Raw genomic sequence first — 24,400 nt, 5'->3', positions numbered from 1 at the left:
CCGCTATTGAATCCTTCAAACGCGCTCTGAGAACGCACCTCTTCCGTAAACATGACTCCTAACACCCTTTACCATAATGCTAGTCCTTTTTCACACCCTTCTCTTTGTCATATCCTGTTACTCTCAACTCCTGTTCTTGTTATTTGATTCCTCTTTGTATTTTCTGTATTTGATGTTATTCTTTGTTTAGTACGGTTGTTTATTTTGTATAGTTCATATGTTATTTGCTTATTTGTTTTCCTGTCCCTCGTATGCTGTCCATGGTTCGATCTTGTTTTTAATCGCTAAGAGTATGCTCCATAGGAGTGTGAGTATGCGCTTGACAAAATTTGCATTATTATTATTATTGAATTCCAGTGTTTCTTCTAGAAGCCGCTATTTACCTGTCCTAAACTAACTCTTCGAAAGTAGCATCCAAACAGACTGTTGAGCTCAGCTTCTATCTGTATCCCTAGCGACATTAACCGTTGGGTTGCCCATGGCGACCGACTATTCTAAGCTTCACTGTGTTGGTCGGCACGTGGCTTTATCCTCGTTATTCAAGTCATGGCGCCGAGTGTGAAGATCTAAGATGTCACGGTGTGAAGATCTCACATTCCTTTGAGCGTCATGGCGTGACGCAATGTATGATAAGTTGCGTCACAGTCACATGACTTCAGTAAATGTAGGAACCGCAAAAATCTTGCTTGAAAATGTTTCAAACCCTGATACAGTGAAGAGAAACGTGAGTATGCCACGGTCTTACATATTATGATTTGCGTAGACATTGTACGTTCGAGATTTTAATGGATTGTTACAAGACAAAAGCTTTAAGGACACATTTCTGTAACCGTTCATGATATAGGCGGCATCACAAAATGGCGTAAATTAAAATGGAAGGTTCAAGGTCCTTCTTCACAGGGTAAAGTCCTGAAGCATCAATCGTGCTCCGAAGCCTCATAGTATGGGCATTTACCAAAGTTCCTGAATGTCCCGAACGTTCGCCAAAGCCAGTGTTTTTCTGTGACATTCACACAACATTGTCAAACTTTAGACAACATTCGTCTTGTTTTGAATGGTTTAAAAATCGCAAACCTTGCATTTGGTGCACACTGATTTTGAGGATGTCATAGAGGGGTTGTTTGATATCAGCATCAACAGCGCCACTTCATGAGGTAAACATTGAAAGGTATCGGACTTCTTTCACAAAGTAAATGATCATTTCTTAGAAGCATACATAGCAATTTTCAACTTCGCCGAATGGAGTTCCAAGAAAAGGGAAGGACTCTTATTAAAAAAATTCATTCCAATTTGTTCATTCTCACTTTTATCATAAAATTGAAAAGTAAAACAATACTAATATTCATGTTTTCTTGCAGGTTATCAAAGTCTCGACATATAGCAAGAAGAGGACGCATGTAAGCTCTTGGGAAAGCTCCAGAAAAGAAGGTGGATGTGTAGTCCCAAAACCGCGGTGACTCACCTTTTAAACATAGGTAGCAATGAAGAGGAAGAAACATCCCCAAAAAGTGTGTATTAAAACATGAAAGAGTAAACTTTTCGCTGGAACATTGGTTAGTGCTCCCTTTAAAGTTCTAGAAGTTTTTTTCTTTTTTTGGTATCAGTCTAGAGACACTGCATCTTCACTGACGATAAGAAGTGGCGTATATTATAAATGAAATCTCCGTGCAAGTTGTGTGTTGTACGTGGTAGAACAAGGACAAGACGCGCATTCTGCACCATAGCCTGTGCATTGTGTATTGTGGTCTTCGTATTCTGCGTACGACCTTTGCGAAATATACTGACCACTCGGTGGCCGCGCACCTGGCGACAGATGTCAACCTTTCAGGTGATCAAAATGCACATCATACAGCGAACTTGGCCGGTGACATCTATCATTCCTGTCCACTGCCCACCGCCAAATTCTTTACACCGACAGGCAGACGACAGGTCATACGAAATCCTCGACCCGTATGTGCTGAAAGGTCGAGCTCAAGACGAAGCATTGTTCACGCATGCGCACCAGTGGGTGAACGCCAACCCCGAGCGCAAGGCTCGCTACTTCCGCTTTCTCCCCCTGATGACCGTCTTCGACAAGGCGCGGCTGCTGTGCACGTGGCGCGTGTTTGACAACGCTGTCCGAGCTGCCAACCTGTCTTACTTTCTGGTGGAGGGCAGCCTGCTGGGAGCCTATCGTCATCGTGGCATGATTCCCTGGGATGACGACATCGACGTTGCCATGGACGTTCAGGAGCTGGACAAGATCCGCCAAGTGTTGGCCTGCATCCCTGGCTACTCCCTCCGCTTTCAGGACAACATGCACTGGAAATTCTTCTCTAGCAACACCTCCAGCATTCCCAGCTTCTGTCCTGAAAACTTCACCGTTCCAACCACCAGCGACTGTAATCACAACGGTTGTGACACGAGAATCGTCTACACTAACTACAGCAGCAACACTATCCGTTACCCTTTCATCGACATCTTTTTGTACACCAGTGACAGCTCATACACCTGGTCTCTATGCGACTACGCGATGAGCACCCAAGCTGTGTCCAATGGCATTCTCTTTCCCTTGACGACGACGGCCTTCGATGGCTTCACTGCCCCCGTGCCCAGGCGGACGAAGGAGTTTCTTGCTCTAGTGTATGATCTTGATATTTGTTTGTCTCCTTTCCACGACCACCGGATAGGTCGTGGCAGGACAGTTAGTGAGATCTCGCGAGTGGAATGTCGAGAGTTGAAAGACATGTATCCTATGTACAATGTAGTGTGATTGAGTGAGCTTGCTTGTGAGAAATTCTACAGATTGACTGTTTAGTCCTGGCTTAGTAGTTGTGGTGATTAGGACTTCGTGTGATCTATGTTATAACTTATATGGACGTCATCTACGACATTCTTTTCCTATATGTTTACTCTCTATTAAGATCCCTTTGACTCTCGGCAGACCACACCATTTTTGTCTCCATCATGTCTTTTCGTTGGGCTTAAGTCACTTGGTGGCGCCTATCTGCTCTCCACGCCCCAACACATCCAGTTACCGTCCACGTGTCCGCCTTGGATGCAGACAGGTAGACAGAGGTCCCAGGCTAGTATTCCCGACGTAGTCATTTTTGCGCAGAGAGCCATTGCCATGGACGGTGAGCAAAGTCTTTCACCCAGATGCCATTTTACCATTTTGCTTTTCTGTCGTGGTTTGCTGCATTAACCATCGTCTTTTCTATGATTGCCCGCAAGACAGCAGGACCAGTGCGCCAGGCTGCGAACACGTGACGCTACCTGTAGAGCGGATCCGTCCTCCGGAGAAGACTGAGGGTCCAGTTGGTAGTCATGGTCGTTAATTTACCGTAGTAAGCTTACGCCCAGAGGTCATGTAAAGCATCCCGTTTTTCTATTGGGGCTTTGTCCCTTAGTCTGAGCCTTCTGGCAGTATCCACAAGGCTTGTAAGTCTTTAAGTGGCAGTGGAGATCTAATACTGCTGATTGCAATAAGTAAATGATGTGTACGACGACATCAATGCCAAGGAACTACTTCCTGATGAGCTCAGTTTTGGTTTTAATAATAGGTTTAACTGTGGGTATGATTGTGGGACGCTAAAGTATCAAAACATAAAAGAAGCAGTAAAAACGTATCAAGAAAAAAAATAATTTTTGGCTTTATTAAGAGGATGAACGACAGATATTGCCATCAGGGTACGTGTTCATTGTTTGTCGGTACTACGTGGTTAGCTACAAGTTTTGTTAGTACACTTGCACGGATCTTAAATCCACATCCATTTATACAGTAATCGCTGTTACAGACTTAGCAGCAGATACAGGATTTGGATACGCTCAGGTGGTGCAGCGATGCCTACACTCTCACAACCCACAATACAACTTGTGTACAATATTCTATGAGGTGACAGGGACTTGAATAACTTAGAGACAAGTATCTGACTGGATATGATGACATCAGGTGTGTAAAATCAACAACTGTCAATCAGTATGTTTGGTCACAGTCGTTTTGTCCAGAACAGATAAAAGTAGTGAAAAATTACTCAGTGTATGACGTAGTTCAGGCCAGCATCAATGAGAACACTGAATGTTTAGTAAATAACGTTAAGCTCGGACAGCTAGGAATCTGCACTTTAAATCTTAAACGCATTTTTAAAAATCTCCAAAGTCGCGTGGAGGTTCGATTGATAAATAATGTTTGTCTTAGTCCAGACTCCCTGTACCCTCGTTAATAGTTTTGATGCATGTTACTCGTAGTCACGGCACCCATTATGAAGAGTTCAGAGGTCACGGTCTGAAGGCTCCCAAATTCCTTTGCGCGTCATGAAGTGATGTCATGTAAGTGCGTCACACAGTCACATGACTTCCGTGAATCTAAAAACAGTAAAAATGTGAGAAGACATAACGTCCATCAACAGGCAGCAGACACAAGAATATTAATCAAACTGAGACGAAAGTGTTACAAACCAGTATCCAGAAAAGAGGTACGTGCCGCGCACTAATGTATTATTCAGTATCAATACCCGAATTGCCTGCTGGGATAAACAAAAGTGTTGTCTTATCTTCAGACATGTTGCTTTCGAGACTTAAATGGATTGTTACGTGAGCTTAAAGATACATTTTTATAACCGCAGAGTAGTTACAAAATGTTGTAAATTAATAATAGTTCCCGAATTGATGGTAAAAACAACTTGTTTAGGGTTTGGTTTACCAGGGTCCATTGAGAAAGTACTTTTGTGAAAGTTTGCGTCGTTTTGACTGTATGTACACACCACTGAAGAGTGATGTCCCTTCGTCAGCTGGCTAGAGAGGATTAGCTCCCCGTCGCTTTCCGTATTTTCCTGTTAATCTGAGTTCAAGCTTTGTATGCAATGTTGATATGTGTATCGATAACGTATATATTTCCTGGATTTAATTTTGTGCCTGTGCCACTTTTCTTCTTTTCTACACCATTTTATTTCTACTGATACGGCAGCGTCATCTTGCCATCACTGACAGTTTAGATCTGTGCATCAGCAGTCTCACCCAGACTGATTTTTTTTTCTACAATTGTTAAAGTTTTGATGGTGAACTGTCACTACAAGCTTCGTGCACAGTACTCGCAGGTCTTATAGACATTGTGCATCTCTCTGAAACTAGTGTGTGACCGTTAGTGTGAGGCTCTAACAAGACATCATTATGGAAATTTATTTCTGTCTGCAAACGGTAAGCCACTCCATCAAAGATTGACAGTTGAGCTTCCATAAAAAAACAACAACAACATCGTACTAACTCTCAATTACTTTTTATAATCAGATTTTTATTGACTTACCGAAGATTTCATGCAATGGCCAGACTGTAGACCGCATATGTACTGATGGCGTTTTTGACATGAGTTGTTGTTGTTGCTGCTGTTGCTGTTCCACGATTCATAAACGACTAATGGTTGATAGGGAACTTAATTCTCGTCCCTTCATTCATCTGTTCAACAGATTCTATTTCTTTTAGCATACATAGTGTGTACATTGATGACTTTCAACAACGTAAAGTCATCCTACTGTGAAGGTAATAGTCTGGTTCAAACATTTGATGAGTCATATCAAACAGCTACTCATCCCGTACACATAACCACATACGATGTAGTTTGATTTAGATTGAAAAGTTATTATATTTTTCTACTCTTGGAGGTACACTAAACTGATTTCCACTCGGAGAAGAATCGACCTAACAACATTGCCACCTGGGGCAGTAGTTATGAAGTCGTTGCCTTCTGGAAACATAGTGTAATAAAGGAAATCCAAAATCCACAGTTAGAAAAAAATAAATCTCTTCAAAACATTTTCTTTCGATGTTGTTGCTTCTCACATTTTTTATACAATTGAAAGTAAAACAATATTTGTGTTCATGTTTTCTTTCAGAGATTATCAAAGGAAGTCTCGACACAAAGCAAGAAGAGGGCAGACTTGTTAGGTTCTTCAGAAGCTTCAGAAAAGCAGCGGACGCCTTACAGATAATGTGAGATGTACCAAGAAGACAAAGACTCAAACTTTGTTCAAACAGAAGTAGCAATGAAGAAAATTAAACATAGAACAGCATCGTGTCTAATAAAACATCAGCAAATCTTATGACTGGAACATCGGTTAATGTTCTGCAATTAAATTTTTTTATATTATTCTGGAGACACTGAAATTTTACTGAGGACGAGAAGTGACGTAAGCTATAAATGAAATCTCTGTGCAAGAAGTTGTGTGTTGTACGTGGCAGAACAAGGACAAGACGCGTTTTCGGGATGATAGTCCGTGCACTCTGCATTGCGGTCTTCGCATTCTTCATCCGACCTTTGCGAAATACCCTGACCCCTTTCTGGCCGCGCACCTGGCAAGAGATGTCAACATTTCAGGTGATTAAGATGTACATTATACAGCAGACCTGGCCGGAGACTCCCACCAATCCTGTCCACTGCCAAGTGCCTACGCTCAATTCTTCAACTTTTTTACTGGCAGACGACGCATCATACGACATCCTCGTCCCGTATGCGCTGAAAGGTCGAGCACAAGACGAACAATTGTTCACGCATGCGCACCAGTGGGTGAACGCCAATCCCGAGCGCAAGGCTCGCTACTTCCGCTTTCTCCCCCAGATGACCGTCTTTGACAAGGCGCGGCTCCTGTGCACGTGGCGCGTGTTTGACAACGCTGTCCGAGCTGCCAACATCCCTTATTTTTTGGTGGACGGCACCTTGCTGGGAGCCTATCGTCATCGCGGCATGATTCCCTGGGATGACGACATCGACGTTGCTATGGATGCGCGGATGGTGGTCAAGATCCGCCAGGTGTTGGCTTGCATCCCTGGCTACTCCCTCCGCGTTTTTAGAAAAGCTCACTGGAAGTTCTACTCAAGTAACACCTCTAGCATTCCCAGTGTCTGTCCTGAAAATTTCACAGTTCCAACCGCCAGTGACTGTCATCACGACGGCTGTGACACCAGAATCGTGTACACCAACGACAGCGGTGACGTCATCCGTTATCCCTTCATTGACATCTTCCTCTACACCAGCGACGACACTTACACCTGGTGTCTGGCCGACTACGAGTTGCCAACCCAGGCTGTGAGAAGTACTTTTCTCTTTCCTTTGACAACGACGTCCTTTGAAGGATTCACTGCCCCCGTGCCCAGGCGCACGAAGGAGATCCTTGCTCTCGTGTATGATCTCGATATTTGTTTGTCGCCTTTCCACAACCACCGGATAAGTCGCGGCATGTCAAGCAGTGAAATATCTCGAGCGGAATGCCGGGAGTTGAAAGACATGTATCCTATGTACAATGTGGTGTGAAATGAGCCAGTCGGCCTGTAAAAATTACTGATGTAACTGTTTAATGTTTGCTGAATATCTGTAGTGCTTTTAGCTTCTTAAGATTAGAGTATGATTAGATTAGATAAGATTAGAGTCGTTTAGAGTATGAAGTGCTGACTAGAATTATGTCAGAGTTATATCACTCTGAGACAAGTGGCTCTGTACACTGTGACTACTTCTTTCGACTTTGGAAGAGAAAGTCACAAATTCGTTTGCAGCTCGCTCCGGACGATGAGTGAGAAAACTTCCTTTGCTTTCACAGAAGGATAGACACCTTGTTTTGTGTGACAGGTCAAAACCGGCATATGACATCTTTGATCCCAGTATACCTCTTGATCACCTTACACGCTATTGCAGAATCTCCACAACCGTTATACGCCGATTGGGAAACATCCTGACTAGTCACACTCAGTCAAGTTAATGTTAATAATAAGTCGTCTGCTCTTTCATCGGGAATTTCACGGGAACTTGTCGTTGGTATATTGCTTTTTATCATGTACACTAAACCACTGTAATTATATTTATATATATATTATATATTATTACTTCATCTGTAGCTTCTACACTACCTCCATATTCTTATATGTTTACACTGCATTAAGACACCTATGCCTACCAAAAGGATTGACGAGCAACTCTTCTCTTATGCTAGACCTAAACTGTGAATGTTTGAAACATTCAGCATTATCCATGTTTTAAGAAAACGATGTTTACGGAAATACACCTAGCATTAATTCCATTTTCATTGTATTCCTGTGTTCTCCATGATTAAAATGCGTATGGTCATATGTATGTATGTTTTGGCACAAAAATACAATTTAAGAGAGGGAGAAAGAGAGACTTGACACATAGACCATTGTGCATTCGACAGATTTAGCTAGATAATTGTGTACTATATTGAGAAAGCATTATTGAGCGTTTGACACCAAGACAATGAGATCGTGGGTTCGGATCTCGCTCCCGGTGCCTATAATTTGTCTCTAGCAACTTGGCGTCCGTCTTCGGATAGCTTGTGAGGACGTAGCTGTTGTTGCAAACATCCTGCTTGTACCCGAGATATCTGGTAGTAGGATTAGAAAGGTAGGTTTCTGTGACGTAATGTACAGGCAAAGTTTCTGTTGTGCTTTTTCGTCGATCGTTTTTCTCTTTCTCCAGTTCCTGCCTTTTTCTAAAGAGAAAATAATTACAGTCACTCACGATCTTCGCGTTTAATGGAATTATTCATGACTGGCGACACTTTGCCATGAACTCTCCAGTGAACACGACAACAGAGGCCTTTCACATCGGCTTTGTGTTCTTTGTTCAGATTTTGTGCCTTTGCTTGCTTTAGTTTGTTCGTTCTTTTTTAAATTTTTTTGAGAGTGATTTCATCGTGCTAGGGCGGGTAGAGGAGTAATTGAATGTGTTTACAGTGGTTCTTTTAAATAATTATACTAAATCTCTGCTGCCTAATCCATTAGTTATTGTTTACAAGTTGATGATGGTAAATCTGGCTGCCTGCAAGGTTACTCAAGGCAATATCTATTTGTGATACTACTGACCCGCTGCACTTAATGACCAGAACTGAGTAACCCTTGTACCCTCGTTCCCGGAGTGTGAGTGTGAGAGAGAGAGTCATTTATAAACAGTGTTAAGTTTGAGAAAGATAAGGATGAATCAGTTGTGTTCATCAGGTTGTGTTAGGGGCGAGCTGGGGGAGGAGATGGACTTTCAGGCTATTGTCATCGTGCACATGTCGGAGAAGCGTGTTGAAAACAAGCGCGATGTTTGATAATTTGTTGACAGTGCTCACCTTTTATCACACCAGTTCTGAATTCCGTGAAAGTGTGCTTGTTCTGATACACACATGCTTTGGAAACATTCAATATTGTTTGGTGGTTCACCATTGCGTTCACTGGGCGGTAGAAGGAGAAAGGTTGAATTCCAGTTCGGCATGGAAACTGTTTTGGGCTTTGTGTGGCTTTCGTGTGAATTTTAGCTGTTCAAAATGAAGTCTTCCTTACATTATCTCACATTGTTACCTAATGTGGCTGCCAGTGTTGCCACAACGAGTTTGAATCCTGATGAGATTTGTCAGACCTAAAAAGAGAGTCACTGGGGCGTGAATATTATAATTGCAGCAATATTTTAACAGAGGTAAAAACCGAACCCGTTCCAAGCTTTTTGTATCAAAACCAGGAGTTAATGTTTCTATCAGACCACTCTTCGGTTTTATGAGTACATTGATGTTCGAATGAAAATGCGAATTCACATGCTACCCAGACCCGCAATTCTTACTTTTCATGATGACTATTAAAATACCTGAAGCCAATTTGAATATTTTCGTTATTATCATTTTTCTCTGTCTGTAGTCAGATGGCGAGTGTTCAGTCAATAGTCTAGATGGATTTCCATTATGAATCCTTTTTTTTTTTGAGAAACAAGCCAGAGAGGCCAAGCGCCAGGTCCTGACGAGGCTTTGTCACGAGATTTAATGTGTTGTATGTTTGACTTATTTCCGAAATGGCAAAAAAAATTGCCATGACTTTTACACCAGGATGTGTGTGTGTGTTGTTGCCAGCTATTACTAGAAAGGACGTGTGACCTTTGCACCCGTTTATCGACATTTTGCAGCACTTATTTCAGGGACGGTGGTGTGAGGCCACACCCCTACTTGTATTTTCTTTTTGGTATTTGTTTTGCCACGAAGCTATGATTGAGTGTAATCTAGAGTAATTCTTCTCCTGGAAGACTTTTATTGTCTGCGAAGGACAAAAAAAAAAAGATGTCGTTTCTCAACTCTCAGAAAAGGACATCATTCTCCTAAAGGTGTTAACGCGTTTTCCGAATAGGTTAGTTTTTTTTCCATTGCTGTCCACAGTCTTAGTACGAACCTCCATTGAAAGCTTTAAATGTTTTTAAATATTTAGAAATATTCTAGTCTCTATTTCAACAACACACTTAAAATAAAATGGCTGTCATTTTATAAATCAAGTTTATTGAAATTCGTTTATTATCAATGTATTGCGATTATTTTAAAGCTTTAAATGTGTTTCCTTTAGATACTTTACAAGTTATTTTTCAGTTTTTAACGTCGATGATAAAAAATAATAATTTATTTCTTCATGTGTGTGTGGAGACCTTATTTGGGCAAAAGAATGTAGCACATTCCATCATAATATATGTTTTATCGAAGCCAGTTTTTACTACAGAGTTTTGACAGAGTGCTATTACTGATACTGTGTTGTCAAGCTTTATCAAGCGGATGTGGATATGTTGTTCACACATCGTGCAAGTGTGTGAGATGTTAAGCGACGAAGATACCTCCCGTTGTCAGTTGAGGCTACAAAGGCCTTCCCTAGGTTGTGTGCAGCACCAAGAAAGATGAATGTTATGAGTACAACACAAACTCCAAAAACCACTTGTAAAGCATCATTATACACTTCTGAATGTACGCATGATGTTTTATACATGTCCCTGCTGTACTGATGGCAATGGAAAGTGCGAATTAATCATATTGTGCAGAGTCCATCAGTTCCACTTTGTTGATATGAATCCTTCTTTCAGCAGTCATCCACAACACCCTCTTTTTTCTTTCTTTCTCTCTCTCTCACATACACATCGGCATAAGTGAAGCTAAAATCAAATGTGCTCTGTGTTGTATAAATTCCGGGCGAGGACAAAGGCTAACATGCATTAGGGCGATTCCTCATGTATTAACCAGTAATTATCGGCCACTTCCATTTAGTCCGAGATTGAGAGTGCTCAATTAGTTAACAGCAGGACAAAGAGGACCTTCAGTCGTGTATACAGAGCACTACTAACCACAGCAATGTGCTCTCTCTCTCTCTGTGGACGAGTGGGTGTGGGTGGATCAGCCCATTGTTTACGCTGATCTGTTTTTTTTTTTAAGCCCTTAAATAATATACGGTAAATATTGCATGAAAGCTGCCTTTTAAAACATTATGTACTTTCTCCTTTTTTTAATTTTTTTTTTGGGGGGATAAAGGGTTATCAACAAACTAAGTATGAAATAATAAAACTGTATATTCAATCTTTTAACTAAAACGTTTTGTCGCAAGTAGTGGTTTTTTTTCTTTAATATTATTGGCCAAACTTAACACCAGAAAGCTAGCTGCAATCATCACTTTCGCCATATTTACAGCTGTTAATCAGCTTGGAATAGCTTTGAATCATTCTATAAAATGAATCAAGCTTCTAAAACGTTATATTTTCGCATTCTTCTCTATGGACTGACCAAGCAGCAATCTATCATCGATAAAAATAAACCAACTGTAGACAAATGACCTGACAGTCTTAAAGATAGTAAAAGCAAAAAGTCATAAATTGCTTAAAAAGTCTAGTTACTAGTATAAACCTGTTTGTCAATTGTTATCAAAAAATACACTGCTTGGTGATTTTTTTTCTTCTTCTCCTTTTCTTTTTCTTTTAAAGAAAGGTCTAAGGACAGAACACCCAAGCATTACAATGCTGAGTGTAGATATTGAGATTCGAATTGTAAACATACATTGTATACACGTACAAGTACAAAGAGGTCGGCTGGCTCTCGGCGGCCCTGGGTGGGAGTGGAGGTATGCAAATAGTTCACAGGCTCCATGACATGGTATTCACTTCTTCTGCTAACTCTAGTTGTTATACTAAACAAAGTATTCGTCAACGCTGAAGGAAGTTTTCGTTTACCCGACTGGGTTGCGAATTAATAAGCCTCGCTTCCGAAGTAGAAGGCAAAAGCCACAGTGCCACATCTACTCTGACCATCTTAGTACACTTTGAATACTACTCACGCAAATAATCTACCCTAACTATTGGGCAGCCATGTCTCAGTGAACGAAAACTTCACACCACATTGTACATAGGATACATGTCTTTCAACTCCCGGCATTCCGCTCGAGATATTTCACTGCTGATATGCCGCGACCTATCCGGTGGTTGTGGAAAGGAGACAAACAAATATCAAGATCATACACGAGAGCAAGGATCTCCTTCGTGCGCCTGGGCACGGGGACAGTGAATCCTTCAAAGGACGTCGTTGTCAAAGGAAAGAGAAAAGTACTTCTCACAGCCTGGGTGGGAATCGTGAAGCGGGCGAGGGACCAGGTGTATGTGCCGTCACCGGTGTAGAGGAAGATGTCAATGAAAGGAAATGGATAGTGTTGCTGGTGTCGTTGGTGTAGACGATTCTCGTGTCACAATCCTTTGTGATTACAACCGCTGGCGGTAAAGTTTTCAGGACAGACGCTGGGAATACTAGAGGTGTTGGTGGGGTAAAATTTCCATAGCATGTTGTCCTGAACGCGGAGGGAGTAGCCAGGGATGCAGGACAAGACTTGGCGGATCTTGTTCAGCTCCTGCCCATCCATGGCAACGTCGATGTCGTCATCCCAGGGAATCATGCCGCGATGGCGATAGGCTCCCAGCAGGCTGCCCTCCACCAGAAAGTAAGACAGGTTGGCAGCTCGGACAGCGTTGTCAAACACGCGCCACGTGCACAGCAGCCGCGCCTTGTCGAAGACGGTCATCAGGGGGAGAAAGCGGAAGTAGCGAGCCTTGCGTTTGGGGGAGGCGTTCACCCACTGGTGCGCATGCGTGAGCAATTGTTCGTCTTGTGCTCGACCTTTCAGCGCATACGGGACAAGGGTCGTGTAGCTTGCTCCGTCCTCGGTGCCAGAACTGAATGCATCAGATGCATGGCTAATGGGTGGGGAAGGTTTGAACTCCGTTGCCGGGCAGTAGACAGGACCGACTGGAGCGCTCGGGAGCCTCGGCACGAGATGCATCTTGATCACGTGAAAGGTGGACATGTCACGCCAGGTGCGCGGCCAGAAGGGAGTCAGGGCATTTCTTGCAGGTGGGATGAAGAACCCGACGACCGTGATGCACAGTACCAAACCAATAGCCCTGACCACAGAGTATAATTTGGCACAACGACGTGTAGCCCAGCGATTGCACCGATGCTTCATTGTAGCTCCCTGTCAACAGGCCACTTCTATTTCTCTGCCTTGACGACAAATTCGACGAACTGAAAATTAAAAAAAAAAAACCTTCACTTTCGGGCATTTAAATAAAGGCCTAATATCCTAATCTGACTTTTTAATCCCATATATTCTGTTACAGATGTCTTAATGTCTCTAGAAACTTCGAGCCTGCTTAATGCCAACCTTCTCTGTCCTGTCCTTCCTTGTTTGTCCTCAGAAGCCGACACTCACAATTCCATCCTCTTCCTTCTTGCCGTCAAGACCTGAAAAGCTCTGCAAGCATAGAACGGGCATGTTTGACTATTCACCTGCATTGAACATACAGAAGTTTGAACAATACGATTGTTTTTTTTTTGAGAGATGATTTTTCTCTCTTTATTCTTCGTTCACTTTTTACACTGCATAAATCAGCATTCTGCAAAGCAATTCACCTTTATGGAGCATTTTAAGGGTTGGAAAGGAAGAGAAAATAAACACACGAGTTTGTCATAATATTTGGCACACATTTAATGACTTTCATCCAAGCGGAACGCTTTTCGTCGTATGAAATGTACAATCCAGCAACAGCTGAACGGTTGAGTCACCGTTTCGGAACTCTTTCTCGTATGAAATATATTAACAAGTAACAGCATGTAGCTTGCATGCCTTGCACAAGGACTTCCCCGGCGAGGGACCTTGAAGCACGGGAAAAAAACTTTCATCTACACCATTAATATGGACACCTACAACATCACAAACACACACACCACTGACAATTCACCTGTGACTCAGCACCTGGACTGCAGATGGTGCAAACGTCTGACAGACATAATATAAAATTTACCTGAGCTGACACCAATAGGATGTGGTTTTATTTTTCACGAGACATTGCATGGATGTAGCCAGCAATTCTCGAACATGGTAAGCTCTCTTTTACCTTCAATTGTAAGGTGAAAATGCCCAGAGAGGTCTGAGTAGAAATGTTTCATGTTGAATTCACTGGGAGAATAATATACCCATGTAATTAATCAAGCCTTCACTCCTTCACCCACATCTGTTTCTTTTCTTCTCTCTCTCTCTGTTTCCTCGAGTAATATTGACTAAGGTAGTCGCAACGGTTACCGAAAGTACATTTTGTCAATGTTGTTTGCTGTGTTGTTTACTCCCTGTACTCCTCTTACGGATGACTTCCACTTGTAAACCTGCTGGGAGTGTTACAGAGGGGGGAAGGCATGAAGTTAATGATTCGGGACAGTGCAGGTGGCCGAGCCGCTCCTGTTACATGAATAAAATGTCAGAAAAAGAAACAGAGTATTTAATACAGTGGAACCTCGGTTAGCGAACGCCTCGGATAGCGAATATTTCGGTTAACGAACAAACATTTCGTTAAAAGTTTGTCTCGGATAACGAACAAAATTTCGGATAACGAACAGCCACGTGAACCACACGTGACCGACCATCATGTCATCATTCGCGCTCGAGACACAGTTACGATCAGTCGTTCCTTATCTATGTGCATCCTTCTTATTTAGTGATTGTTGTGCTTTATTTTAATAAGATAATCCTCAATCATGGCTCCAAAGAAAAGTCTGTAGAAAAGTCTTTCCCTAACAGTGCAATAGGCAATAGGAGCCTAAACATGTTCAATGATAATGTTATGTCGTATTACCCAAGAGTGTTACAAAAAAGGCAGAAGCAACAGACACTGGACAAGTTTTTCCTTCAACCTCAAAGCGACACGTGAAAAGGAAAGTTACCCCCCACCCCCCACTATGTATGTGGTACTAAGAGACTATTATATATACACACACTAGTGTACTGCTGTGTATATGTAGTACACATACTTATATGCATGTGTATACACCTTGTGTTTTACAATATATACTGCTGTACTACTGTATGAAGTTCATGTACTATTTTGTATATGCATGTATCTGGGATAGCTGGATTTTGAGCAAGAGTTTGGACAGCCAACAACAAGAAAAATAAGAAAGTAATACAGATAGAACCCTGCTTACGAAGTCTATCTCAGTAAACTTTATGGGACCCTTGAATTTTCGGGAGAAGGAACAATCGAGAAGTGACCTCCTCTACATGATGAGGAGGAGGGGGATACGTTTCGTGCACCCAGCAACATATTCTGACCGCCTGTTGCCTTCCAAGTGATGATAAGCATGGAGGGTTTCTTTGTGTGTGAGATGGCCGAGACCAGTAACATCTGTCGTTATGGAGCAGTTTACCTTCTGTCAAATTCTACTTGGGGATTTTATTTTTGTTTTAAAAGGAGTCACAAAGCTTTCTTGCTGCATAGAAAACTGTGTGGCATTTAATGATGTTGATATAGAGGAGTGTGTGGAATGTAATGATTTCAGTTTAGTTGTTGGCATTGCAGGTTCAGTTTATGTCTCTTGCACGTTGAGAAATATTTCATAGCCGGAGCGCTGTTTAATGTTTGAATGACTGTAGGGGTCTTTCATACAGATTTCACATTAAAGTATATCATGGCGACGCAAATAACATTAACAGTAAAAATATTCACAGTCAGACAGAAAATAAACACAGAGGCTACCGGAGACGGAAAGTCCTACCCGTAAAAAGACTTTAATTTTTAAGATGTAGAAAACATCCTTACGAAGATCTTCTGTAAATTCTTCAGTTATTTGTTTGTACGTTAACTTTGGAAAGATTGACATGCCAGTAAAAAACTAATGATGGAATAATGTCTAATGATAACCAGATAATGATACGTTCAAGATAAGACTTGCCGAATTCAAAGTAATCCACCCTTTCCATTCTCAAGATACACACCCACAAACATCAGCATGTACCGGTCAAGGCCACTCGCACAGACGTCAGAGTTGTACATAGCGAGTCATTAGGGGCTGGGAACCAATTAAATATACTTCTTTTATTTCTTATGGGAAAAACTGTTTCGGATAACGAACATTTCGGATAACGAACAACTTTACAGAACGGATTATGTTCGTTAACCGAGGTTCCACTGTATTTACAGTTGTTGAATAAATATTAGTAACTTTCTGGATGTGAATTAAAAAAAGCAATTACCGTACAATTTTATTAAGTACTGTGCCATACTGTTTTTAAATGTAATTAAATGTATACAAGGTCTGTAAAGATGCAGATTTAGCTCTGTTTACAATTGAAGAAAAGAACTGTGGGTGTGAGCGTCTGTGACAGTCGATGATAGCGCCATTCGCCACGTGATCTCCGCTGTGATCAGACACGTGATGTGAATCGCGCACACTGGTCTTTGAAGTGACAGAGATTGTAATTGTTTTTTTGGTTTCTTTATGCCGAGGACAGAATAAGGCATTGTTCAGTTAATTGTTTCTTTCCCTCTTCAGTTTGAGGGGTCTGTTGGGGGTTACAGTTTTCGTCGCTCATAGTAAAGGAAAAGTCTCTGTGTCTGTCCTTTCTTTTTTCTTTCTTCTCCGCTCTTTTCATTATTCAGTCTTTTTCTTGGCTGCAGTGTGTCTTTCTCTTTGTAGAATGCACAAATACCCAGGTGACTGCATGAGTGTAAGCGTCTGGACATCTGACCCAGCTCCTGCCCCGTCGTCCACCCCACTTTCCCTACCCTGGGAATAGCGACTGATCCGTGCAAGAGAACTTATCACTTGTGCTGATCTTCATTTACGCATGACGACTATGTCGATGTCTAATAAGATGGATGGATAATGTGCTTTGTAGTTCATAAATTTAGAAATCTGTATCGTCTTCTATTGTACTCACTCACACTTTACTGACATGTAGATATATCTGCTGCCTGTTCATTCATAAATGTTGAAATAATGATGCGAAGACTTAGCCATCCTTTTTCAACTGAGAATTAAAACAAATTATCTAGGGCTACAAAATAACTGTGATTACTCGCAATTTTGACTCATGAGCACATGTCTGCCTGCCTGTGCCTGCCTGCCTGCCTGCCAACCTAAAATGAATAACCAGTTTCCAGATTCAACTGCTAGACATGTTCATCGCTCCGTTTTCTACTTACCCTGCCGACTTCTGTAGCCGATGGCAAACATAATTTCTCCAAGTTGAAATGAATAAAAAAGTAAAACTTATTAAAAATCAAAAATGAGGCCAACAAAGCTGCAAGAAAGGTTTAGTTATGATGGCCACCATTGATCATGACTTGGCAGCTTCACTAACTCGGAAAGAACTCTTTCTGCGCAATAAAAATCCAGTAAAGAGAGGTTTAAAAAAAGCTTTACTTGATGTCCAGAACATATAAGTTAATGGTCGAGGGGTATATATATATTTGATTGTCTCTTCTTTTATCTGAGTGTTGGGAGTGGGTGCAGAAATGTTCTTTCTCCGAGGGCGCAAAAGGCCGAGCACCAACCCTGCCAAGCATCATTCGTTGCTCACAAAATAAAGAAATAAAAGCACGAAAATTTTTTTTTTAAAAAACCTATAGATATTCCCTACGCCCCAAACCTCTCACCTGTGACAATCACACTCATCTAGTCTACTGTACATGCCAACTGTCTCTCGTGTGTCTGCAGTGTGATGCTGCCATATGCTCGAGGGTTCACTCCGTCTTTTTTTTTTTTCAAAGCGCACGTGCATGACGGATGACGCCACTGAAAGCTTCAGACAAGGCACAAGCTGACGCTGCTATGAACCTAGTAACTACATTTTACAAACACCTATAATTAAAAAAAGTGAACCATTTTAATGACCTCAAAGAAAGCACATTTGTGGCCCGCCTCAGCAGGTCTTGCTTACTCGGGTGGCTTTCAGCCCCGTAGTTACACCCTCGATCACTACCTCCTCACATATTCTACCAGCGGCATGAATTTTGATGATACAGAGCGGGCAGTACCCTTATCATGTCACAATGACATCAACCATGGTATCCTTGTGGTCTAAGAGGGTGTTGATTACTCTGGGAAGGGTGGAGGCTCAACCTAGTAGTCACACCCTCTCTGCCTCCTCTCAAATTTTACTGTCGTCTTGAATTTTGTACTACACAGAACGGACAGTGTTCATTACCCGTGTCGAAAGACTTTTTCGTGTACATGTAACGGGTCTATAGCCATTGTACTTCTTGCTCGTGTGAAAGTTTTCAGTTTTGTAAGTCGTGTCCTCCAACGGTTTTTTTTTCTTCGATCGTTGCGTTAACAATGCAATGCATTCGTATAGCTCAAAGTTCTTTAAGCATTTAATAATAATAATAATAATAATAATAATATAATAATAATAATAATAATAATAATAATAATAATATAATAATAATAATAATAATAATAATAATAATAATAATAATAATAATAATAATAATAATATAATAAAATAATAATAATAATAAACGTGTGTCTTAAATAGCTCAGGAAATAGATGTCAGCGAAATAGAAGTCCAAAACGTGTCGTGAAATATCTCCAAAATATTCCCTTTTTATTATAAGTATTAACAAAATCAAACGTAGTGGCTTTAGGAAATGATGGTTTCAATGAAAGAACCTAAAACAATGGTTATATGGCAGTCGAAAACTGGAGCCAGTTAGCATATATAAATATTTTGGGGTACACTTGTACACCCATGTGTTTTTACCAATGTGTGTCAAGATCTTACTGTTTAAAACTCAGGTGAGTGTCAACACACAAGGAGGGTAAAAACAGGCTTCACGGACTTACCTGTTCCTGATGTTCAAAATTTCGTGCTGCAAGCAATCGTTTAAAACACAGACAGGCTTCGGCGTGTTGTTGTCGAGGGAAGTAATTAAAACCATCTGTCACCTGTTTCCCTTTCAGTCTCCTTCAGTGTTGCTGTAAAAACATTATGATAGATGCGGGGGTCGTCTCAGTCTCTTTCAGTATCGTCGCAAAACGACGGTATCATGGATGTAAGGATTCGTATCATTCCCAACCCGGTACCCAGCTGATTATTTTCCCAATATTATCACTTCTACAGTAAAGTAAAATAAGTCCATTTTGAAAGAGACTGCTTGTTCAGTGGGTCACCGGTCAAAACCATACCATCCAAGTCAAATCGACCCCACCATGACCATGTCGTCCCAGGTAAGACTAGATTGTCCCAACACCAACAGTCTCAGACCCAAAAGACGGGTTGATCATCAATGACACAAGTAGCTATTAACATCAAGTATTAGTAACAGAGCTACAAGTTGTTTGAACATGTTCAATCACCATCGTACTAAACAATAATGGCCCCTCGGCAATACATATTCAGAGAACAAATTTTACGATGACACTGATGCGCACTTTTCCACTTCTTCTGGTTCCTACTCACCCCCAGTGGAGCTTAGGGCCGACTTTTACACTTAATCATTCTTAAAAGGTCTTTGTCTTCATTTATTCTTTGTACTGAATGTGTATCAAAACGTTCGGTTAACATCAAACAGGTGTGACTGACAGCTCGGGTATTCTCTTAGTCCAAGACCTTAGAATAATTCTTTTTTCGTTTCTGAGATGATAGGGACACAGAGGGATCGATTGGAGTCAGGCTGAAGGTCAATAATACTATATGGTATAGGGTGGAAATAACCGCCCCACCACTCTCTCACTGTTGCTTTGTTTACTAGCGCACATCTGTCGATTGTGTTTCATTAATGACTGTTTTCGGAAGTCAGATGTTTATGACAATACGAATCTTGTGACCAGCTGTTTCTCCTCTATACCATTTCAAAATATGCACAGTGAACTGTAAGATAGCATCTTATCAATCACAGTACACACATACTGATCGATTGTTGTCACCTGGACAGTTCCCTGGACAGTCTTCAGTCAAGCGCAACGAAAGCAGAAAGCAAGCAAGCATGACCCAGTGAAAGCGAAAACGACACACAAAGCACTGTGATTTGCTTTTAAGAGCTTTATTTTGAAAATTTAAAAGTATGAACTTTAATTTATGGGTGGTTCATATGATTCATTTCTCAACTAAGACCCCTTACTACCTAATTTTGGTGGATTATAGCGAGTGTTGATAAATAGGTTTCTGGGTATCACGCACGTCTTTCAGTCGCACTGTGGGTGTGTGCACGATGGGATGTCCAGTGGGATGTGGGATGTAAGTTCAGGTTAGTACAGTGTTCTAAGTGCGTGGAATGTATTTTTAGTGTTATGTAGTATTAGGCATAAATGTTTGTACGTGTGAGCGAACGTTCATGTGTAGGTTTACATTTTTCTTATCTCTTTTTTCGTGAGATTTTCAGATTAACATGCAGTTGTTGAAACTCATCATGTCAGCACTCAGGATCATACTCATGGCTTCTAAGTGTTTTAATTGTAAGCTGTTCTGTCACTCTCGTGACCTCTCCCCTCCTCTCTGCCTGCCTGCCTGCCTGCGTGCCTTTCTGTCTGCCTGCCTGTCTGCCTTCCTGTCTGTCTGCCTGCCTGCCTGCTGTCTCGGCTTAGCCTCACTTTGTTGCACGGTTGTGGAGTTGTGGTGTTGATCCAGTGATTACCTCACTGCCTGTGCAACTTCCTGGTTCAAGCTAATCACGCATTATCCAACTTAGCAACATGGCGGATCAGCCTGGTGTCGCCAACCCCAGGTTTCCACGGCTGGAGTGTGTGAGTACAAAAGCCTGACAACTATCAATCATAAACAACAACACGTGTGCTGGCATCAGGTCATGGCGACTGCAATACGAGATCGAATGCCATGTGTTACATAATAAAAAAAGTCATGCGCAGAGTTCTATGGACATTGACCTTAAAGCTTGACCTTTCTTCAGACACTCAGATTAGTCACGAACACAAGAGTGCTGCTAGCAACAGAAAGCTGAGCTCGAACTTGACTAAGTAGGTATTGATGTGAAACTCAATGATGAATTGTTTTACAGAAAGACGGAGGGTGTAGGAGTGTGGAGAGAACTATCAGGACACAGGAAAGCACCAGTTGGTAATAAACTTCACTGTTAGACATGTTAGAACAGGTTTTGACGAGGGCCTCCACTTACTCGGCAAACAGTAATATCACACACACACATTTACCACTGATTCGTGTATGCATATTCAACAAACATATACATACATGGATGCTCACTCGCACACTTACACTACGAAGAGACATAGTCAACATTTAACCTCAGTTCAGCGAGACTACTACTTTAAGCAATAAACACATCCGGGACTTTCACAATAATGGAGCTCTCCCTCCAGAGAAACATGAACCCTGAACCAATGCCGCACAAAGTTTAGAGATAGGGATGGGAAGGACTTTGCCACCGGAGGAGCGATTCCCAACACTCCGCCATAAAAAATTTAAACTACGTGACTGCATATAAATTGTTTAAAAACCATATTTCCATTCTGTGCTGTTTATTTCTGTTTTGTTTTCTTTTATGATCTCCGATTGACTTTATTTGTCCTTAAACTGTGATTTATCTACATAGCCAGAAAGGATCGAGAGAAGGACAGACATCCCATGTACTGGATTAGCTTTGTCTTTCCGGTGTTTCCTTACGCAGTGAGTTCTAGAGTTACCGTTAGTTCTAAAACAACAGTGAGTTCTAGAGTTACAGTTGTTGCTATTTTGTTGCTGTAGAAGGGAAAAATTGCACAAAGATCGACAGAAGAAGTTATTCCATTGTAAAATAGGGTAGGGTAGGATGAACTCCATTACTTTTAATGTATTACTTTTCGGTCATAAACTCCGTTAAAAATGCTTTGCTTATAAAATTGTTTGTACAATATTGAAGCTCTTCTTCAAAATTCCATCACAAATTCAGTACCCATTGAGGAATAGTTCAAGTTTAGAAACATTCCTTGATTTGAATAATGGAACTAGTGAAATAGTGCAAACTGTCTTATACCCATCTCTTCAACTTTTTATTATTATTGCTATTATTACTATTATTGTTATTATTATTATTGCTATTATTATTCACTGCATATAGAGGTTAATTTAAACCTTTTTATTCCCCTCTATTAAAACAATTAATATCTGAAAATAATATTTAATGAGTTTCTTTGATATCAACAAATGTCATGCTCACGTACAGCACATATATATTATAAGCGGAAGTTGATTGTCAAAGCTGGACTCACACATTACTGACGAGAGACGTGTCACCGCTACTCCACTGTCTGTCTGTCTGTCCGTGTAGCTTCTGAACAAACGGGTGTTCACTGAACAAGTGAGGGGGACTGAAAAAGCTGCGCTCAGCCGATTCTCAAATCCCGGGTATAAGTGGTACCCCGCTGATAACAACTTACGCCACCAGTTCCGGGAAAAAGACACACCCGGCTATTACAGCAAGCAGAACAGTTACCTAACCTCGGTGGCTGCTAGTCCCCTGTCTGCTTTATTTTTATTGTGCCATCTGATATGTGAAGCACAAAGTAGACACTAGTTTTTCCTTGCAAACGCATTAGAGGGATAAAACCACTTTTCTAAAGCACAATCTGCTGTTTGTGTTTGTGCAGTGAATAATAATAATTACACATGCTCCACACCCAAACATGTCTGCGCAAGCTCATAAATTTTTTCATGAGTTCATCGTTTAGAAATCAATGAAAGGATTATGTTGAACACTAGTAGGCCTGAGATAAGGTACCCGCAAGGTTAAGGATAATATATTTTATATTGCATGAGCCGACATGTCGAAGAGCGCTACGTGTATTAACAGGGAAAGTCGAACCGGAAGTAGCTGACCTACAGCTTAGGGTGGAGGTCCAATGCTTGCATGATTCTCCAGAACCGTCCATACATGCTGTAGACGAGAAGCAAACCTGTCTGTCCAGTCATGTACTCTTATGTTTCCTGTCTATCATGTAATGGAGTTCCTTGCTTGCCTCTCAAAATTTAAGTTATTATTTCTATTCTCTTTAATATACATTTATAGACGTGTGTTGTTGGAACTGCTTGTCTGTCTGCCGAGACCAACGCTTAGCCTCTTGCGAAGTAATCTGCTGTTAGTCTCGGCGAGCCGTAACAAAGAATGTGACTAAACCGGAAGCTTTGTCATCTAATGCCTCGTTTCAGGAGTTTACTGGAAAAAATCGTCAATCAGCAGTCCAGTAATACAAGTTCGTGATGCATTTATGTTGCTAAGAGTAAAGCTTATACATTTACTGATATCTGCAGGAAGGCAGACGTTCCCCACCCTTGTTTTAAATATAACAAAGATAAGCCTACAAATATTCCAAAGATTAGGCTTGAATAATAAATAACAGTAAGTATTCCTTTGTATAGTGCCTTATCCTTTTTCATACTAGTCGAATAGCTCTTGTTTTTGATTTTGGTTCCTCTTTGTTTTTTCTGTATTTGATTTTATTCTTCGTTTCGTACAGTTATTTATTCTTTTATAGCTCGTATGTTATTGGTGAAGTCTGCAGGCAGGAAAAGAACCGAAGCCACCGACACGGAAAGTGCAGCACATTCCAAGCTCACAATGGCAGGCCCGTCAAAACACACAAATCACGTCCAACACCAGGAAGACATCAGATAAGACAAAATGCGATAGAGCTCGGTCTCCTCCAGCCAGGTAGGCGAGAGACAGAGTGCGCTCGAAGGGTCAAAGACAGAAGGAGGACTGACAGTTTTCTCTTCATGTCTATGAGACACCTGAACACAGAGCGCCCCGCCTCTGACAGTTAGCTTTTGGTTTACATCTTTAATAGCCTGATCATGTTCTCGGTGGACGAATTTCATCGGTTTATTCAACTTAGCAAGTGCTTATGAAAAGGTATCCAACACAGACCGTAAACTATTACCTGTTTATTCGTTTCTTCAACTTTGGTTTTATTGTGATTAGACAAATATATTGCGAGCCACACTGAGACATCGTAATTTTCTCCATCTCAACTGCGGATACAACATGATGGGCAAGATAACATACGGGTTCCACACACGCACACACAAATAATTTGAATAAATCTACTTACCTGTCGCAGGTAAAGGCAAAAGTGTTTCCAGTGGACTGTAATTAGCTCCGTCTCGCCCAGCTGCAGCGGCACAAGAAGTTATGAAGAGACACCACCCTACTTACAAACATTCGAATTACAAACATTGGGACATCCGAACAGACGACGTGTAGTTAAAATTAGTTCTTGCAATATTTCCACGAATCCAAATTTTGAGCTGCGCGTTTTCCTTTGCCTTGCGACGACCCTCGAGGAGCAATGCCTCCACAGTCTACCCGCCAAC

At 41.3% G+C, this 24,400-nt stretch overlaps 3 protein-coding genes across 7 annotated transcripts; 2 read left to right on the top strand and 1 right to left on the bottom strand.

Annotated features, from left to right (window-relative positions):
- Positions 1–588: 588 nt before the first annotated feature.
- LOC112576921 lies at positions 589–3,719 on the top strand. Its single transcript, XM_025259794.1, has 2 exons — positions 589–724; positions 1,359–3,719. Exon 2 carries the CDS (start codon positions 1,655–1,657, stop codon positions 2,750–2,752), a length of 1,098 nt encoding a protein of 365 aa, XP_025115579.1. The 5' UTR covers positions 589–724; positions 1,359–1,654; the 3' UTR covers positions 2,753–3,719.
- Positions 3,720–4,311: 592 nt separating this feature from the next.
- On the top strand, positions 4,312–9,620 carry LOC112576920. Its single transcript, XM_025259793.1, has 2 exons — positions 4,312–4,454; positions 5,868–9,620. The coding sequence occupies exon 2, from the start codon at positions 6,173–6,175 to the stop codon at positions 7,280–7,282; it is 1,110 nt and encodes a 369-aa protein (XP_025115578.1). The 5' UTR covers positions 4,312–4,454; positions 5,868–6,172; the 3' UTR covers positions 7,283–9,620.
- Positions 9,621–11,846: 2,226 nt separating this feature from the next.
- LOC112553404 lies at positions 11,847–24,400 on the bottom strand. 5 transcript variants are annotated; one of them, XR_003097044.1, is made up of 4 exons: positions 24,139–24,400; positions 18,922–19,053; positions 13,462–13,551; positions 11,847–13,322 (listed from the first exon to the last, which is right to left on the bottom strand). XR_003097044.1 is itself a non-coding variant. In XM_025220598.1 (4 exons), exon 4 carries the CDS (start codon positions 13,261–13,263, stop codon positions 12,490–12,492), a length of 774 nt encoding a protein of 257 aa, XP_025076383.1. In that variant the 5' UTR covers positions 13,264–13,322; positions 13,462–13,551; positions 18,922–19,053; positions 22,300–22,454; the 3' UTR covers positions 11,847–12,489. The 5 variants fall into 5 exon arrangements, 4 of the variants coding, with proteins under 4 accessions (XP_025076383.1, XP_025076384.1, XP_025076385.1 ...); XM_025220598.1 differs by lacking the exon at positions 24,139–24,400 and adding an exon at positions 22,300–22,454; XM_025220599.1 differs by lacking the exon at positions 18,922–19,053 and having other exon boundaries at positions 24,139–24,386.

This window comes from Pomacea canaliculata, linkage group LG12, assembly GCF_003073045.1.
Source record: "Pomacea canaliculata isolate SZHN2017 linkage group LG12, ASM307304v1, whole genome shotgun sequence".
Classification (NCBI taxonomy): domain Eukaryota; kingdom Metazoa; phylum Mollusca; class Gastropoda; order Architaenioglossa; family Ampullariidae; genus Pomacea; species Pomacea canaliculata.
Note: the sequence above shows the minus strand (reverse complement) of the source record. Positions and strands in the feature narration are given on the sequence as shown.